Raw genomic sequence first — 19,919 nt, 5'->3', positions numbered from 1 at the left:
TGTTGTGACAAGCAGGGGCCAGGCACTCTCATTGCTAAAAATACTCTTTTTTACCTTAAATATTTGCAGTCTAATTTGGCAATCCTAGGCCAGAACTGGGAGAAAGTGGAGAGAATTGGGAAGAGCCAATGGAAGTGTCCAAGGCCAGGTTGGACAGGGATTTCAGCAACCTGGGCTAATGGAAGGTATCCCTGCCCCTGGCAGGGGATGGAACTGGGTGATCTTTAAGGTCCCTTCCAGCCCAAATCATTTGAGGATTTAATGATAAGAAGAACATTTCATTATTAAATGAGAATCCTCTCTTTGTGTTGATTTTGCTGGCTCAATCTTTAAAATATCATGGAGTGGTTTTAGAATCTCATGATTCTAAAGAATGGCCTCTGTGGTATTGGAAGAATTATGTGCTAGTTGTGTTTTTTCTCAGTGTAAATATGTCCTGGTTCCAACACGGACAGCTACTGTATTTTATGTGCTGCAGCTCAGTGAAGATAAATAAAAACTGCTCTGAACTGCAAAAATAAGAGATGAAAGACCTGTGAAAAACCAGCATTTGCAGAGCTGTGAAAAATCAGGAAGCAGTGGGGAAAAACCCTTTCATGATTGTACAATATTTCACCGAGGGAGTAGATCTGAACTTAAATAATACCTTTATTTGTTTTGTCCCGTGGCCCCCCTGCAACCCTGTGCATCATCCAGCGAGGAGGCAGCCACAGCATTTGACAAGTAAAGTGGGGTGAGGGAGGTTAAGTGAGAGAATAAGCACAGTAGCAGCCTTTTAGTTGGTTAGAACAGATTGCTCATTCAGCTGCATTTCCTTTTCCCCCCCTGGCTGCAGAGGGATGGGTGACAGCTCCTCTGATGGCTTCAAACATGCCAAACATTCAGCTGATTCCACGGTGGAACAATGGGAATTGCGCTGCAGACAGGGAATCACACAGTCGTTAAGGTTGGAAAAAAGTCCTTCAAGATCAAGTCCAACCTTTGTTGGACTCAAAATATGGATGGGCTGAACTTCAGACTTGCCCAGAGAGATAAACCAGGACTTAACTCATCCTTTAACTATGAATTTCAGTGTCATTCTGTACTTGTGTTCAGAATCAAGGGACATGAAGGTGCAATAAAAAAGATGTGAATTGTCTCTTCATTATCCTTTTTTTTTTCCCACCTTCCCAGAAAATGAAGGAGTACCTGGAAGGCAGGAACCTGATAACGAAGCTCCAAGCCAAGCACGACCTCCTCCAGAAGACCCTGGGAGAAAGTGAGTCTGGGACCCCCATCCCTGCTCCCAGCCAGGCTGTTGCACTTATTGCATCAGTCAGCTGAGTGTGACAGCCCTGCATTAGTGCTGCAAAGTGGCCACACTCATGTTTTATGAATTTATTTCCCTGATCTGTGCGATGGAGCAGCCCGGTGACCTACGGGGCTGCTTGATGAACAAAAGATGCTTAATGAATCACTAAAGTGCCCGGCTGATGGTTGCAGCCAAGCGTGTGCCCCCCTCCTCCATCCTCTCCCCATTCACACACCTCCTGCTCATCACTTAACGATCTGCACCGGGGCAAACCTCGGGATTTACAGTTTGCTGGTGAAGTTGAGAAGTACTGACAGAGCCTGGTCAGAAGTTTCACTTCCGTGGTAGTTTTGCTGCTTCTCACCTCTGGGAGTTCAAACCAAACCAGTGTACGTGAGCCTGGGCTTTTATTGGGAGCATAACAAGCAAATTTCAGAGCATTTAAAATATGTTGTCTAGAGGGCAACAGCCAGAACTGGATATGCATTTGCTGTTGGTGTCAGAACAAAGGAAGATTTCTTTCCCTTCATGGTATGGGCAAATCCTGTTGGCCAAAAACACTTAAACTATGCATCCAAGTTTCCATAGAAACCTGACTGCCTTGTATTTGCAGAGGAGAAGGTTTTAACAGTCTAAATGTCAGGTCAAAAAAAAAAAAATGGCTCGACTGGTTGCTGGGTTCTTGTGCTGGAGCAGGGCTGGTGTTGTGATGTGTAACTGAGCTGGGCTCCCCACAGTTTATGGTGTGCAAATCTTGTGGATGAAAACTTAACCAGCATGTGGGCTTTGAAGTGCTTTGCTTTCAGTTTAAAAATGCACTATAAAACTAAAATACTTACTGCCATGGTAATTAAAGAGTTTTGTGTTTATCAGACCCAAACCACTGGAAGGCAAGGCAAGGATGTGCATTGGTTTGAGCTTTATTGGTTAAAGTTGTTCATCCCTTCAGCTGTCCCAGAGAAAGGGTGGGTGAAGCCAAAGTTCTGTGTCCTTGGGGTATTTTTCTTCTGCCTCTAAATATCTCTGAGGGACACCCGTGCTGCCCCTGTGACTAATCACATTCCTGGATCATAGCTGACCTCTGCATTCCAAGACCTCTTTCCTCTTAACCTGCCTGCCCCCTGAACCCAGCTCAAGCTGTGGTGGGGGGGAAAAGGAGAGGAAATTAAATGTGATTTCTGTATTGCTATGTAGATTTAAAGGCTGCTTCTGTTTTCTTCATTTGCTTCACAAACCAGAACTTTCTTAGTGGCTCTGTGAAGGGACCCAAAAAGTGTCAGGGGGAGCTCCAGCAGCCTCTGAAAAAAAAATCCTTCTGTCATCTGTGAGATCACAAGGAGCTGAGAAAGGGAGGTGCATCCCATTTCCAAAACCACATGAGCAGGTTAATGGGACAAACTGGGGACTGTGCCTAGACTTACCCATAAAATGTCACTTAATTGGGAAATGGGCAAATAAAATCCCTTTTCACACGTCCCCAGAGCACGTTTAGAAGCTTTACTGAAAAAAAAATGTTCCTACAGCTGCATGTCTTCAGTGCCTGGAAAATTCAGGGGTTTGTTGTAATTTTTATTCTTCTTTACCCCCATCCTCAGGTGACATTTATTAGTCGTCGTGCAAATTGCCTTAATCTAAAGATGACAAGTTCCAGCAATAAAAATAGCAGCAGTTTTCCTATCTCCAAGTAATTATGTCCCTGCCTACTGTACACATTTGTCACCCTAATGCAGGAGCCCCTTGATGTTGCCACAGCCATGTAATTTCTATATATATGAATATTCTATGATGAAAACGGGACAGATGGCTGGAAATTCTGCTTCAGAATAACATTTTCATGTAAATTATGCACTGTTTTGGCTTTAAGTGGGGAGAGAGAAGTGGCTATCAAGATGTGTTCAGCTAATTGTCAGCCATCAGCAATTAGCTGTTTCCCTCCTTGGTTCTTCCATCTCTCCAGGAGCAGGAAGACAACTGGAGGGAAGGTGGATTTTCAGCTGTTGGGAATCAGTGTGGTTTCACTGATGATAATCTAGACCAGCAAAGGATCTGGTCTGTGCAATTCCCAGCAGCACATCCTCGTTTTCCTCCTTGTTGTGATGTTTTAGATGATGCTGCATTAGCAAGTCCCGAGCCTTGGCTGCTTCCTTGCAAACTCAGTGCAAGTTAATGGAATGTTTTTATAAATATGTTTGTGGAAAATACCATTAAACTGTCTGTCTCTCAAAATAGCTTAATGCCAGCACGTTCAGTCTGTGGACTAACAAATCTGGGAATGTTTTCAGTCTTCCTGAGGGGCTTTATAAAGCAGGATCTCTTGCCCCACCAATCCCCCCCGGGAAGTGGGAGGGAGAGGTTGACAAGCCCAGTTTTTTTGGCAGAAATCAACAATTAGAATGCACAGGGAACTGGTTTTCAAGAACAATCCTTTGCAGAGCCAGAGTCACTGGGCAGCTGTGTTTCCTGGCTGGAGCTGTGCCAGCAGGGATGGGCTTTGGTGGTGACTCCAGCACCACCCCTGGGGGGGATCAGCCACTGTCCAGCTCCCAGAGCTGCCCCCTCTGACACCAGTGGTTCCTCTCCTCCATCTCCTTCCCAAACTGGCTTTGCAGAGGTATTGAAAGCATTTTCTCATTCCTCTCTCCTAATGCTGGATTTCTTTGTCTTCCTGACAGGTCAGCGGACTGACTGCGCCCTAGCCAGGTAAGTGTGGCTCAGGGAATTAGATTTTTAAGGAAAATCTGGTGCAAATTTATCATTCTAGATCAGTGACCAGCCCAGGATGTGTATCTGATAGAAAGTGATAATTATTTAGAACCATACAGTCGAATCCCAGAATGGTTTGTGTTGGAAGGGACCTTAAAGCTCATCTCATTCCATGCCCTGCCATGGGCAGGGACACCTCCCACTATCCCAGGTTACTCCAAGCCCTGTCCAACCTTGAACAATTCCAGGGATGGGACATGGATTGAGCCAACACAGAAGCAAATTCCTTTTCTTGCCCTGGTGCATTTAGTGCAGAACCATTGTGAGAACCCAGAGAATATTTTTGAGACGGAGATTTTTACAACAGGAATTTTTACAAATTCCTGTTTCTTTAAGAGAGTTGGGCCCAGGGAGTCTTCAGGGGTTTATCCACATGGTTGCTGCCTGGAGTTGAGTAACATAAATTGGGAAACCCTTTATCCCCTTGACACTCTGCTGTGCCATGGAGCTGAATCCAACAGCAGGGAGATGGTGGAGAATAAACTTTTAATTTATAATTAGGACCAATTGCAGAACCATAACCAAGCTCCTGATGGGCTTTTTGTAAAACATAACAAATCTCCATCCCCAAACTGATGGATTCAGGGGGCTCTGCTGGGCATGAGGAGCTGGAGCAGGGGCTGTGCATCATCCTGCCTCGTTAACAAAAGGAAGGTGATTACTACCAGTGTGGAGCCATTACTACTGTTCACATTCCTCACAGCAAAGCAAAGCTGACAGGTCCTAATTAGACCCTGACATCTGTAATAATAAAATATTATTCATCATGAAACAATTTTAAATATCAAAGAACCAGTCCTGCTAATAGTTTAAAATGGGCCTTGTTGTCTGTGACAGCCCGTGGAATCTGATTTTTTTTTTTAATTTTTTTTATTTTTCGTTCAGTGTTTTTGATTCTTTTATAGAAGGAATTTCCCCCCAAATTAACACATCGTACAGTCCTTTTAAAAATCACACTTCTGATCCCCTTATTTATAATTCAACAGCCATCTGCCCTGGCAGGGAATTGGCTGGAATGATCCATTAGGGCCTCTCCGCTATTATCTCTCTCGCTTCATTTTTACAAGAAACTAAAGGAATTTTAAACCCCAGTAATAAATTTTGAGGGGGAAAAAAATCCTGGCAAAGCAAGGCTTTTTCCCCCTTTTTTTTTCTGCCATTAATGTCCCCCAACATCAATAAATGAGAGCAGACAGAAGAGGCTTAGCCTGGCTGATGCGTGCTGGTGTTGGAGGGGGCTTTGTGTTATTTATTTATTTGAAATCTTATCAAAACTGTAATAAAGACTCCTCAATGGCAACTGTTAAAAGCACAGTGGGAACCAGGCTGCTCCCACTCGCTCTTCCAGGGAGCAGCTCAGTGCAATTTATATCAAACTTCATCTTCTCCGAGGAGCTCTTGTGCCGCAGAATTCCGCGTGGTCGGAATTAAAACGTCAAGGGCAATCTTTTGTCGGAGCTCCCTGGCGGCTGTTTCGGGGTTTTTTAGTGATTTAAAGTCGCTTAAAATCTTCCTGGAGTTCCATAAATCGAAGGAGACCCTCGTCATTGTGATTGACTTGGATATCTGGCTCCTTCCCTGCTCCCGAAGGAACGCGGGTGGTTGGGAATGCGAAAGGAATGAGCTGGTGATGGTGGGGGATTATCCTGACTCTTGTGTTCTGATTATCCTGACTGTTTGTGTTCTGGTTTTTCCCTCCTGCACCCCCCTGGCTCGTTCTGACCCATCAGTGGCAGGCGCAGCTCCACCGTGAGGAAGCAGGTAATTAAGGTTTCCTTCAGTAACGAAGCAGGGCTGGGGGGGGGGGATTGGTGGAAAACAAATGTTTTCATCCCTCCCTCTCTTCCATGGACCTTTTCAGGTTTGTCCAAGTGGTGTCTGCTCGTTCAGTGGCTGAAATCACTCAAAACCTCCTTCATTTTCCCTGATAAAATATAAAATTAATTTTACTCCCTGTTCTGAAAGACCTGGAACCAAAAACACCAAACAGCCCTGAGCTGTTTGGACAAGCCATGGTTTATGGGGTTCGTGCTGTTGTCTCTTTGTCCCCATTCCCTTTATTTTCCCTGGAATCCCACTGCAATGCCATTAAACCTGTAACTGCTCACTTGTTGTGCCTTTATGTAATAAAGACTTACAGGGGCAGGCTTTGTGTCCCTGGCTGTGGGGATAATCTGTTGCTTTTTGGTACCCAATGAGCTCAAATGTGTTTCTTTGAGATAGGCAAAACTCAGAATTATCTCTTGTTGATACTGTGAAGTTAAAATTTGGCTTGGAATTTCAGTTCACACAGCCTGTCTTGGGGTGCTAATTTGTAGTTTTTAGGATCTTGGAAATTATTATATAAGAGAGCCAGTTATGGTGTCGGTGTGCAGAGTCAAACCTTTCTTATTTTTTATCTTTTTTTTTTTCCCCTCTTCACTTTTAATATCTCTACATTCTGACTGCTCTTTAAATGTCTCTTTGGGCAGGATTCCTCCCAAGCCATTCCCCTGGTCGTGGAGAGCTGCATCCGATTCATCAGCAGGCACGGTGAGTTTGGGGGCATTGAAGGTGTCCTGGGACATTCCTATAAAATGAAGTGATGTAGAAGCCTTATAAAAAATGTTCAGAGCAGCTCAGGACGTGCTGCTTGTGCAGAGCAATCCCAGAGATTGCAACATGAGGAAAATGGCTCTGACTTTCTGGCTGCATTGCTGGTTATTATGTGTATAATCACTTCTCTAAATAACTGACCTTGCAAATGTTGTTCTTCCCACAATATCCCTTTATTCCTTGCAAAATAAGGTTCCCATCCATAGATACCACTCATTCCTCACCTCCACTCACCTCCCTTTGAGCCCTGAAGTGTGGCCTTCACCAACAACAATCATCCCCTTCCCAGAGGGGGAGGAATACTCTGAGTATTTGAATGTAGGAGGTCAAGTGGGGAATTAATTGCCCACTTACTGCCACAGCGAGATGATTTATGCCTGTTTTGAAGGTTAACTTCACAGCCTTGAATGCTATACATTTATTGTAATTTGTTTTCATTTTTAATTGATATCATTTGTTAGTAGTGTGTGGAACAGCTGTTAATTAACAGATGTAGAAAGGGGTTGAATTTATCTTCATTACCCAAGATGCAGGGCCAGGTAGTAGGTCCTGTTTCATTTGCCTTGTTTCATCACCATTTTAGAAACTATAATCTAGAGTCCCATTCTCATCATCACTTGGAAGATCATCCCAAGTGCTGTAATCCTTCTTTAAGACCATACCTGGATATTTGGTGGAAAAAAAAATCATTTAAACCACATTGCAGCGGGAACTGAGGCAGGATAAATCAGGGAGATGGCACTTTTCAGACTCATATCGCTGGGTTAGCTTGGATTTTCCAAGAGACTCGACGGATTTCTGCACAGAATGTCAGGCCATGGTGTGAGACACAGTTTGGAATCAGAAGGAATGTGTTTTACACAGCAAAGCCACGTGAGGCAGCAGAACTGGTGCGATTGCCTGACGCACTCACACGCAGGGATGGATTTGCTGGAGGTGGCCTGACATTTCCAAGTGCTTGGCTGTGTAGGTGTGGGATGAATGTGGTTTTCATTCTGCTTTTTCTCCATACTGGGAATTGTTTCTTCCCTCTGTAGCTGTGGTGAGCCACACACTGCAATGGGGCTAAAACCCCTCGGAGGGTGGAGAGGGAGAGGCCACAGGTGCATCCAGGAGAGTTTATTATTGATGGCCATTATTATGGATATGTGTGATGGGAAAGGGTCTGGAGGGGCCATAGGAGGAGTGGCTGAGGCCCCTTGCCTTGTTCAGCTGGAGGAGAGGAGACTGAGGGGAGACTCATCAGGGGTTGCAGCTCCTCTTGAGGGGCAGCTCCGATCTCTGCTCCCTGTGAGCAGGGACAGGACCCAGGGAATGGCTGGAGCTGTGCCAGGGGAGGGTTATGTTGGATCTCAGCAAAAGGTTCTTCCCCCAGAGAGTGGTTGGGCACTGACCAGGCTCCCCAGGGCAGTGGGCACAGCACCAAGGCTGCCAGAGCTCCAGGAGGGTTTGTACAACGCTCTCAGGCACAGGGTGGGATTTTGGGGTGTCTGTGCAGGGCCAGGAGTTGGACTGGATGATCCCTGTAGGTCCCTTCCAGCTCAGGATATTCTATGATTCTGTTATAAGTAAAACCAATACATTACAGCATTCCTGGTTTCAGAAAGTCCACCGTGGAAAGGCTGGAGGGAACGAGAGCTGCTTTCCCTTGCTCATGAGTTGATTTGTGGCAGTTGTTGCTCATCTTACGCGTACCAACAAAACTGTTTTGATGGGAGTGTATTGGAATATCCCATCTACTTGACAAAAAAATGACATTCCTAATGCTCACTTTTTAGCAGGAATGTCTTTAAGCCTGTCCTAAGCCCGTGGGTCGTGCTGGGAGTAATTAAATGCTTCCGTTTCAAGTGGCTGATTTGCTCCAGGCCTCGGCGGAATCGCTCCTGCAAAATAAACATCATCCTCGTGGCATTGGCCATATTTTACTCCTGGCTGATACACCATTAGTTTATGACTTTCTCTGGGTTTTAAAATCCTTTGGGGGTCCCCCCAGGATAAAAGATAACATGGCTGTTATAGCCCAGTTACTGTGGTGGTTTAGGAAGAAGGGTTAATATTTGTTCTGTCTGTGCTGAGTTCTGGTTTTACATATTCTGTACATGCCTGGACAGAAGAGAGAAGTGGCTTTTAAATCTACCTGTGTTCTTATCTTTCCTTTATTGTATAAGCTGTAGGTGCTGAAGGTGCCACCTTGTCTAATCTATCTTATCTTGTTGTTATCAGCATCTCTTGCTGTCTTACAGGTTTGCAGCATGAAGGAATATTCCGGGTGTCTGGGTCACAAGTTGAAGTGAACGACATAAAAAACGCATTTGAGAGAGGTAAGGAAGAGCTATTCCAGTATCTCACAAACTATTGCCAAACCTATGTTTGTTTAAATTTGTTTAAATGCCCTGAAATGGCCTGTTTTGAATGCAGCTTGCTCTCTTTTATCCCTTTGATATTTGTGTTTTCGAAGTGAGTCTCCCAAACGCTTCCCTAGTGCTCATTAACCTTGAATTCTCAGTTGTTTGGTTTTATGCTTTGTACCTTGTAGAGTGTCTGTATAATAAATATTCTGAATTCAATCTTCTCTCATGTCTGATAGCTTATTGATCGTTTGTAACACTAAAGGACGAGGAGAATTTCATTATTAGGTGTAACTGCAATTTCCTCCCCTCTCCCCCCAGCCCTTTGTGAATAGATTGGCTGCTAGAGGATGAAATTTTGTGTTTTCCACGTTGTTGAGGCACAGCTTGGCCACATTTATTTTAAATATCAGCGAGGGAGAGAATAAATTTCGAGGCGCCGTTAATTTGCAATAGCTTTTAATAGATTTGATTTTCTGTGGGAAAGAGCCATTCCTTCCAAAGGCAGAGAGCAGTTGGGAGCCTCCTGACTCATCAGCTCCTTGCTGGGCTGTTCTCCCTGGCAGAGCAGGTTCAGAGGAGCTGCTTTTCAGGCAGTTCCTGCAGCTCATCTCCCCAGTCCTGCCTGGGTCACTGGGAACAACAGGCCTTGTGTTAATCCCCTGAATGCATCACTCTCAAAGAACAGAGTCAGTGTGTTCCTGGGCTTGCTGGTGGAAGAGACAAGCAGTAATTAATTAAGCGTTGCAAGTTTATTCTGCTTTTGGGAAGAGAGATGTTTTAATGAACAACATTTGTGAAATGTGGTGTGTGATGTCACCTGTCCTCACCTCCATGGATTAAAATCCTCGCGAACAGAGGAAGCAGAAATGTGTGTCATAGCAAGGAAAAGGCTTGATATCAGAATCAGACCCTTTTTTATATAAAGAAATACCAGTCAGCTTGGGAAAATAACCAAATAACCACTTGTTCCAGCACTGACATGCAGAAGTAAAATGGGGATTATTTTATTTTTTTTTTTAGTTCCTCTCACTTGTCTCTGTAAAGCCAATGATATACACAACTGCCAAAGTTAACAATAATATTCCTGCATTTTATTACTTCATCCAGAGCCCTTGGTGGCAGTTAATATCAGGGATAATGCTCCAGTTTGGAGTGGCCCATTTATTATCCCGTGTGTTATTAAGATAATAGGCAAGCTTTGGTAATTTCAGTCACATAATGGATATATATAGCTTCAATTTGAGGATTGCCCCATCATTAAATCTAATTATGTCTGATAGGGAGTTTTCCCTAGGGGACAACTCCTTAAGTGGGCATCTTTCCTTGGTAATACAGACAAACTGTGGCATCTCTGCAGCAACAAATTATCCCAGAAATGTTCCCACCCCAGTTCCCCACGTCTGCATCCTGCTGAGCCAGGGATGAGATGCTTCTTGTCCATCCCCTGCATCCACCTGAGCTGCAGTTGGGAGTTTGCCTCGTGGAACATTTCACCTCCCTGGTGGGTCTGTGATGTTCCCACCCTTCCAAAATACCTGGAGTGTCACTATTGCTCCAGGACCTCTGGTGCCACACTGAAATCTGGCTGAGAGAAGCTGTCCTAGGTCTCCTGGGATTGCTGTCAGAGCTTCCCATCTCTCTGCCTCGAGCTGGTTGTAGGTGGGATTAACATAAATCCTTTTCTCCTGCAGAGGTGCATCCTTCCAGTATTCTGATACTTTTCTCCAGTATTCTGATTTTTTTCTTTTCTTGCCTGCTTTTCTTTGCTTGTCCACGAAGGGGAAGATCCCTTGGCTGGGGACCAGAATGACCACGACATGGATTCAATAGCAGGAGTCCTGAAGCTCTATTTTCGAGGGCTGGAGCACCCACTCTTCCCCAAGGATATCTTTCATGATCTGATTGCCTGTGTCAGTAAGTATATGAAGAGCTGAAAAGAAATAGGGCTGATTTTTTCTGATATCTCACTTTTCTTTCTTCCCTTCCCCTTTTTTTTTCCTGACTTCAGAATAAGGGTTTTGTGGTTGGGCTCGTGTGGCAGTGGCATCCTCTGTTAGGCAGCCTGGGCAGTTACCTGGTCACAGCCATCCTTTGCTGTGATCTGAATGAACAAAGGAGATGGAAATGAGCAGATTTTAAGGTCTGTGTGAGGGATTTTTGTGAGGCAGTGGCTTTGTGACGGGATTCTTTTGAATAGAATAAAGCAAAAAGCTTCACTCCTGTAAAATGATCTCTTAAGACATGTCACCAGGAGATGTCAGAAAGGCCCTGTCAGAGGCAGGGATCACCAGCAGGGCTTCCTGCCTTGTCTGCTTTCCCTGGATGTGCTGCCATGCTCCTGTGTGCTCTCCTTAGCTGACAAGGTACCACTTATATTCCTTTTAGCTTTGTAACCACGAGGGACCATCTTCTGACTCCTGTTAGAGAATATCAATCATCAGGGCAGTCACAGCCGAGCTTTTAACATCTTTGGTGGTTTCTAAAGGTGGTTCTGGTAGGCAGAGAGTTGTTTGTGGTTTTTCCTCTGTGAAACAACCTCATCTGAAACGGCCTGGCCCTTGCCATGTCCTCCAGAAAACTGAAGAATGATTCTATTGTCCAAGCAGAGGAATGGCCCTTGTGGTGGCAGCCTTTGAAGTGGAGCAGAAGATAACTGCTGCTGAAATGGCTCGTGGTTCTCTGCTCCTGACAAATGCATTTGCGGAGTTGAGTTCACATTATGGGGGAAAAGTAAAATCCGCTTCCAAATAACTTCTCCCTTCTCAGATGATTTATGCTGCCCACTTATTTCTCAGCAGGCTGCTGCACACAGAGCCTTTTTGCCTCACCCTTTAACTATGTTAATTTTCCTTTTGAGCGTTACACAGTTTCTTTTTTAAAACACCCACCTTTCTAAGCAAAGACTTGAAGGAACCATTGTGCCAGAACTATTGGAACAGATGACATCCAGAGCTCCCACGCTGGGAAGGAACTTGCAGTGAAGTTTCACGTGTTCAGGGACATTCACTGTCAAAGGCTTTGCCAGCAGGTTCTGCAGCCTTTGCATTCCCGTGCCAGGCAGCGCTGGAGCATCCCGAAAAATGGGCAAAATTCCTTCCTCCTGCTGCTGCTCTGCTGCCCAAGGGAGCCATCACAGTGCACTGGACCCAGTGGCAGGTGGTGGGTTTGGTGGGATGATGACTCTGGTGCTCTTTCTTCCTTTCAGCAATGGATAATTTACAGGAGAGAGCTCTGCACGTCCGGAAGGTGCTGCTGAACCTGCCGAAGACCACCCTGATTGTGATGAGATACCTCTTTGCATTCCTCAATCAGTGAGTGTCCTTGGGAGCACCAGGGCTCTGCTGCAGGACATGCTGTAAACACAGAACCATTGAGGTTATAGAAGACCTTAAAGGTTGTGGAGTCCAACCATTCCCCCTTGGCACTGCCAAGGCCATCACTGACCCGTGTCCCCAAGGGTCACATCCCCATGGCTTTTAAATCCCTCCAGGGATGGGGACTCAAGATCATGGAATCACAGAATGGTTTGGGTTGGAGGGGACCTTAAAGCCACAGGCAGGGACACCTTCCACTAGCCCAGGTTGCTCTAAGCCCTGTCCAACCTGGCCTTGGACACTTCCAGGGATGGGGCAGCCACAGCTTCTCAGAGCAACCTGTGCCAGGGCCTCCCCACCCTCCCAGGGAAGAATTTCTTCTGAATATCCAATCTGAACCTGCTCTCTTTCCATTTACATCCATGGCAGAGGGGATCTGTAGCTCTGGTATTGAGTGTTGGGGCTCAGAACAGCAATAATAAAGGAATAAAGACAGAGATTAATGTGCTCCCCTTATAAAGTCAGCACTCAGTCCTTTTCACATAGTCTTGAGCTTTCAAGCTCCCTTGTGGTTTCTATTTAATTTCTCTGTAAATGCCATCAGTATCTCATTTTTTACCTGGATCCAGGGCATTCATGTCCCTGAATCAGCTAAAGCTCATCAGCTTTAGAGAGCAGAAAGCCCAAAGCAAACCTTCTGAGCTCAGCTGTGTGTTCTGCAGCAGAGGAGGATGAGGATGATGATGATGATGTTTGCTGTTTACCCTCCTTCCCACTTGTGTTTTTTTTTGCAGTTTATCTCAGTTCAGTGAAGAAAACATGATGGATCCCTACAATTTAGCCATTTGCTTTGGGCCAACGCTGATGTCAGTGCCTGAAGGCCACGACCAGGTCTCTTGCCAGGCTCATGTCAATGAATTGATCAAAACCATCATCATCCAACATGAGAACATCTTCCCAGGCCCAAGGGAGCTGGAGGGTCCAGTCTATAGCAGAGGTGGAAGCACAGAGGATTACTGGTATGATGGGTACCACTGAGGAGGAGATGAATGGGTGGATGTTTATCTGTGGATTAGCATGTTACAGTCATGAGTTCTGCCTTCTCTAATTCAGGATTGGAGCATCTGGCCCAGCCTTTCAAAAATCTGTTTTATGGAAGAGAAGATGGCTCTGGTATCTCTGGAGAGCCATCGACTCAAAAGGAATAAGCTGGTATAAAGTAGCTATTCAGTTGTCAAACCCAGCTCACTTATCTTGAAGGGCAAGGTTGTGTAGGGATTTTCTTGGCTATTCTGGTTTGGTAGCTGCCAAAATCAATCTCTTTTTTAGCTGTTTTTTGGTTTTTCCCCTTTCTTTTTTCTTTTTTTTTTCCTCCTGCTTTTGCCTTTCCTTTCTGCCTTTGCTGCAGACCCAGGGGTCGCTGGCAGCTGAACCTCGAAGGCTGTGGCACTGGTATAATTTTCAGGGCAGCGCTGCTTGGTGGGGGAGGAGAGAGGCAGGAATGCAAAATCACCATTTCCATGCAGCCCAAAAGCTCCAGAGGCCCGGCCATGCGTTCAGTCTGGAGCCACATCTGGAAGCAATTCAGGCAGAGCGGCTCCTGTCATCTGGGGTGGAAGGTTGGGGAGTGGGGGAAGGAAAGGAGGTGTTTTCTTTCCTACTGGCCAAGCTGATCTCTCCCTCTGAAGATGAGGAATGTTAAATTGTGTCCTGCTTCTCCCCCCCCCTTGCCCCGGCTCCTTCTCTCCTTCGATGCCCCAGGAATGCAAATGATTATTTTCGTGTGCTAAAATAAATACATTTTTTTAATGAAGTCACTGTGGTGACAGAGCAAGCCTTGTTCCCCTGGCTTGTTTCAGAGTAGCTGTAGCTATCAGCTCACTCCTTGTACGTGTGGCAAGGAGAGGCTCCTCTCAACTAACTGCTGTGTGCAGAAGACTTGCCAAAACCTTTTGGAAATTCTCTTTAATTTTACCCTTCGCTCTGATGCTTTTAGCTGATGTTACATGTGAAAGAATTGTAAGGGGGGAAAAAAAAACAACCCAACTTAGTAATATTTATGACCTTGGGGAAACACATCAACTTTGACAGGAGGGAATAAACCTGTGCAGTGTTGAGTGCCCTCAGTTTGGGTGTCACTGCACAGGAGTGTGGGGGAGGCACAACGGCCTGGAAGGTGATATCAGCTTTAGGAAAGCATTTGGTTTTCCTTCCTTGCCCTTCCTAAGCACCCTGACCTGGGACCCTGTTAAGCAGAGAAAGGGGAGAAGCAAGCAGGGGAGGCTGCTGAAAGCCAGGAAGAAGCATCTGGTTCCCATTCCAGCTTTCTCATAGTCCTGGTATTTCCAGAGTTGTTCCTTGTTGCCCGTGGGCTCCTCACCCTGCAGGCAGCAGAGGGAATCCTTGGGGTTCAGCTGATTCCTGCTCTGGCTGGGGTATCCTGGTGCCACTTCGTGGGTCAAGCCCTCTGGGAGCTCCCAGAAGGTGTTTTGGTGTGGAATTGCTGGGGCTCAGCACCACGGCCCCTGCTCTGGGCTCCAGACCTGCACCCTCGCCTGGAGTTGGCAGAGCTGTGCAACAGCTTCCCCTGGGCAGAGCAGGGTAGGGCAAGGTTCAGAGTTTGTCATCAGCTTTGAAATCCTGCCTGTGAGCCAAGCCTGTGATGCATCTGTCTGTCTGTCTGTCTGAGACTGCTCAGGGAGAGTCCAGGAGACCCACAAGTGAGGCCGTGGGAATGGCAGAGAAGGAGATAGAGTGTGGATGAATCATGGAGTATCCTGAGTTGGGAGGGACCCACAGGGATCATCCAGTCCAACCCCTGGCCCTGCACAGGACACCCCAAAATCCCACCTTGTGCCTGAGAGTGTTGTCCAAACCCTCCTGGAGCTCTGGCAGCCTTGGTGCTGTGCCCACTGCCCTGGGGAGCCTGGTCAGTGCCAACCACCCTCTGGGGGAAGAACCTTTCCCTGAGATCCAACCTGACCCTGCCCTGACACAGCTCCAAGTCCTGTCCCTGCTCACAGGGAGCAGAGATTGTTGCTGCCCCTCCACTGCCCCAAGTGACTCAACTCTCACAGTGTTCCTCTGCCAGCATTTATTGCTCTCACTTTTGGAGCCCTCAGGGTGAAACCCAGCAGCCCAGTGCTTCCTACTGCAGCATTCCAGGGCTCACACCTCAGAGCCAGCAGTAAGGATGGGGTTTTTTGGTGGAAAATGCTGCTGGAGGCATGGATAGGAGGAGGCACGTGGCCTTTGTGCAGCGTTTGGAGCTGTGTGCGACATGACTTCAGAGTCTGTGTGAAACCTTAGCCCTCAGTGCTGCCTTCCTTCCTCCTGGGGCCTCCATTTGGCTGCAGATTCTTCTCTAAACTTTATGAAGTAGCACAGAGGCTTTGCAAAGGATGGGAAAGGTTGATTCCAGAGGTGCTGGCTCAGGAGATGTTGGACAGCTTGGTGTCCTGTGGATTAAGCATAACGAGACACCAGAATTACTCAAACACTTCACCCCTTCTCCTTTTTCTGTTTTTCTCCTCTTCTTAAAAGAGTGCAGAAGGGAGATTGCCAGGGGGGAGAGCACTGTACATCCAAGGTCACTTATTTTAACCATAGCAAGACCAAAATGAGGGATGAAGCTATTCCTCTGTGAGGAGAATTAAAACTCACCTTTTAGGAGTTACATTGTAAGAGGGCAGCAAGCGAGTTTTCTTTAGCAACAGAGTCTGGTAAGATGAAGAGCAAGCACTATTTTTTTTTATCCCTTTTTTTCCTCCTGAGAGGAGCAGGCAGGGCAGGCAGGCAGGGCTGCCAGCTGGCAGCAGCTCCACAGAACTGCTTGGGAGAGGCAATGGATCCTCTTCCAGCTTCCTTTCTGCTCCTGTCCAGAGGGAACTGCTCGTGCAGCTTCTTACAAAAACATAACCTTTGGTTGCCACTTGTTGTCTATTGATCCTTCCAAAGCTTTTCTTCTTGCCAAACATAAATGAGTCCTCTTGGTGGTTTAGGTGCTCTGGAATCTTTATTTACAGGCAATTAATCAGGCCACGGGAGTTGTTCGGTGAAATGAATGGAACGATTTAAAATGGTGATAAAAGGGATGGAGGGAGATGACAAACACAGGCCTGGAAATATCATTATGAATCGAGAAATGATTTCCCCCAGGAAGTGGCAGCTTTCTCATCAGCCATCTAATGAGCTAATTAGAGCAGTGGAGAACAGAGCTGAGGGAATAATCCTGGCATGGCAGAGAGGAGCTGGACCCAGCTTTCCCCTGCTGTCTGACTGCTCAGCCTCTCCAGAGGTCCAGGTTGTAAGAGCTGAAGTTGGACTGCTGACAGCACACAAGAAGGGTAACCTGGATGTCTGGGTTGGTTGATCAAATAAGAATTCAGCTTGATTTTCAGACACACTGACTTCAGCACATGCAGATGAACCGCAGAGCGTCGCAGTGGAGCCTAAATGTTGGCTTCCCACATGGATGTTCCCACTTATATCTGATGGTTGTGATGAGGAAACTCAGTTTCCATCAGTCTAAAGCACTGTCCCTGTGTCCTTCTGTTGCAGTGAGAGTCCCCATGGAGAGAGAGCCTCCACAGAAGACTCGGTGCAGGACGTCACGGCCGAGCACCACACCAGTGATGATGGTATGCAAAGCCTCTGAGCTGCTGGGTTAACTGGTGCAGCCAGCCCTGGGGGAGGCAGGGTGGGAAGTGCCTTGGAATTGAAGTTTAAAGTCAGCTCTGAAGTGGGGTTTGAATCAGAACAGTCACTTGAAACATCCAATGCAGCATTTGGTGCCAAGAAGTAAAAAGGTGAAGGATCACAGGGAGCTGTAGAAGTTACCTGAGTGTTTTGAAAGCATCCCTTCTTCTCAGGGGTTGTCTCTTCTTAGCAGAAGGCCTGGGCACACTCCAGGTTTGGATTTGGAAGTCAGAGTGGAAGCACAGAACCAAAGGCTGGATGTGTTCCATCATGCTCTCCCACTCCCTCTGCCTGCACTAGGCATTCCCCTTTTGGGAGCTGTGGCAGGGGGGTTGTGAGTGCTCTGAGCCCCAGTGGTTCTACTGTAAGGAAGGGAGCAAAACAAAGTCAAAACCTGTTTGTCTTCCACTCACAACCAGTTTTTAGGGTAAGGGGTCCTGGGGACCTCTCTCATTGATAATTTTTGGGTTTCCTTGGGGACCTCTGTGACATTTCTGGTCTGATCAGTGAAAAGAAGAGAGAATTTCACAGTATCTCCTAAGGAGAAGGTGACACTGCAGTTGTGAGTGTCTGTTGTTGATACTTCCCAAGCCTCCTCCTGCGACAGGGAACATCCTGTGAGCCCCATCCAGAGCAGAGGAAAGATTAAATTACTGGTGTGAAACAATGATGCCTGGAATACTGAGCAGCACAGAGAGCAGACTGACCCAATCAGCACAGAGTTATGATTTTGTTCTTGCATTTAGACCCTTTGCAATTGCCTGAGTGAGTTCTGTGATGGTTTTACTTGTGACCTCAGTTGTAAAGGTGGGAAGTAGTTACCATTCCCTTAAAATCAGGTGTCATCCTTTTTTGAGCCGGTCAGGAATTTGCTCAGTAGCCCTGCCAGGTGCTCCTGTGCTGCCTCTCTGCTTCAGCAGTTGCCTAACAAACCCTTCCCAAGGCATCCCTGGGCTCCCACTGGTTTCATGGCTCGATGATCTTAAAGGTCTTTTCCAACCTAAGTGGATCCTGGGATTCTCTGGTGTTCACACACCAGTGGTGAAGTAAAGGATGTTTAGAAATGCTGGGAAATCAGTTCTCCCTCAGCACGGTCAAGCACTGGCACAGTGATTCCTCACCAAGGTTGTTGGGAGGGAGCACAAAGCCTGTGGGAATGAAACATGAGCTCGCTCTCTGTCTTGAACAGAGTGTTCTGTCTGACAAGTGTTAGCTCTTAAAAATGCATGAAAATGTGTCCTTTTGGAGTTTGTATCTAAGAAAGAACAGTTTAATAGCTGTGAGGAAGGACAGGCCAACTCATCCCACATCTGCATAGAGCCTGGGGCTGAAGCCTGCAGGCTCCCACACTGGGGTGGGCACTGGGGCTGTTTCTGGAGGGGATTTTTAGGTCTCTTCTGTGACCGAAGGGGGGACAATAGTGAGAAATGAGCTGTTAGAGATGAGAGAAGGACACTGTTCTGCAGCCTCTGGAACTCGATCGCGTGGGGCCCCCGAGCAAGGTAAAACTGGGAGGTGTTTTGGATGGAGTTCTGCATCCTACATGGAATATTCCATAGGAAGCATTTGGGAGGGAGCCTTTGGCACTGAAGCAGAGGAGGGAGCTGGGGCTGTATCTCTTTGAGGGAGCTGCAGGGTCTGGTTAAGTGAGGAATCTCATGTCCTAACTGAGCTGTGCAGAGTCACACCTTGCTCATACCTGTCAACAGTGCAGGTACAGCACCAGGACTCTGGGATGGATGTTCCTGGGTTTTTCTCCCTCTTTCAGGCTTTAGATTCTTTAGCACACTTGCTTCTTAAGCTCTTTTGTGAGCCTGGCACTAATCTTCCCAAAGCAGAGCTGTCACCCCAGCCACCCTCACTGAAGGAAGGAATTTTGGGATGGGGGGGAAGAAGATGTGTTTTGAAGAGCATCCAAGCTGTTCTGCAGCCTCACTGTACTAGTGAGAGGACACTCTGGTTTGAGACAGGTATAAGAGGTCAGAAATGCTGAAAAACAAGCAGATTATATGTTTGTTAAATTACATATATGAGTGGAAACATTCGAATCTGCTGCTTTCCTGCCCAGGCTCTCAGGCTGGCAGGGGGAATTGTTTGGCTTAGCCTTATTGCTCTTTATTCACACAGCTTTCTTGTCTGAAAGTGTAGTAGGAAAAAAGCTACTGGAAATTAAAGTCTAAAATCAGTTCTCTGGAGAAGAGCCAGAGTCCTAAAAAGCAAATTGGAAACATAAGAAACCTGAGTGCCGCTCTCATCTGGAACAATAAACACTTCCTAATGAAACAGATGGAATGTACCAAACCACACTCCCATCCCTTTCCTAAATGCAGGGGGACACCAGAAAGCAGCATAATTGGAGTTTTTAGTGTCAGGAAGAAACTGGCTCCAGAGGCAAAACAAGCAAGAGGAAAGAAGGAGCCAAACATGGCTCACCACGTGCTTTGGAGTTGAGAGCTGCCAACGTGGGCCAGGCTTTTCCCACCCTTCCAAATCCCTGCCTGGTTGCTGAGGACTGATAATGGGATTTTGTGTGAGGCTGACCCACAGGCTTACCTGAAATGTGTGGTTGGGAGAATTCCGAGCTGTTGGGTTCAGTAGTGGAGGAATTATTGTTGGGGGGTGGATCTGAGAGATCCTGTTGCCCTTTGCCCTCAGCCCTTGGTCACTTTGTGCTGGGTAACTCAGGTGCTGGTGGGGCTTTTTGGGATGAGATGCTTCTGCTCTGCTCTGCTCCCTCAGCTTGGTTGATGAGGTTCAGCCACATATTCACCATTTATTTTATCAAGCCTTGCCTGCCTGTGAGCAGCCATGGAGACCCAATTCTTGAGCATCTGCTCTCCCAAGAAATAACTGTGAAAGCTGTGGCTCATGTTTAGCCTTCCAGTGTTATTTGGCTGGCTCTTGCAC

The 19,919-nt window shown here is 46.6% G+C and overlaps 1 protein-coding gene across 4 annotated transcripts in view; it reads left to right on the top strand.

Moving 5' to 3' along the window:
• Positions 1-19,919, top strand: part of SRGAP2 (SLIT-ROBO Rho GTPase activating protein 2) — a 108,047-nt gene that overhangs the window by 74,040 nt on the left and 14,088 nt on the right. For all 4 annotated transcript variants that reach the window (XM_027659783.1, XM_027659781.1, XM_027659782.1 and 1 more), the window contains exons 11-19: positions 1,174-1,258; positions 3,964-3,991; positions 5,785-5,815; positions 6,526-6,586; positions 8,893-8,970; positions 10,780-10,914; positions 12,206-12,311; positions 13,109-13,333; positions 16,875-16,954. In XM_027659783.1, the coding sequence (XP_027515584.1) occupies positions 1,174-1,258; positions 3,964-3,991; positions 5,785-5,815; positions 6,526-6,586; positions 8,893-8,970; positions 10,780-10,914; positions 12,206-12,311; positions 13,109-13,333; positions 16,875-16,954 (829 nt within the window). The remainder of the gene's footprint in view (positions 1-1,173; positions 1,259-3,963; positions 3,992-5,784; positions 5,816-6,525; positions 6,587-8,892; positions 8,971-10,779; positions 10,915-12,205; positions 12,312-13,108; positions 13,334-16,874; positions 16,955-19,919) is intronic.

This window comes from Corapipo altera, unplaced genomic scaffold, assembly GCF_003945725.1.
Source record: "Corapipo altera isolate COAL_440 unplaced genomic scaffold, ASM394572v1 77b, whole genome shotgun sequence".
NCBI lineage: Eukaryota > Metazoa > Chordata > Aves > Passeriformes > Pipridae > Corapipo > Corapipo altera.
This window is presented reverse-complemented; position numbering and strand designations above follow the sequence as displayed.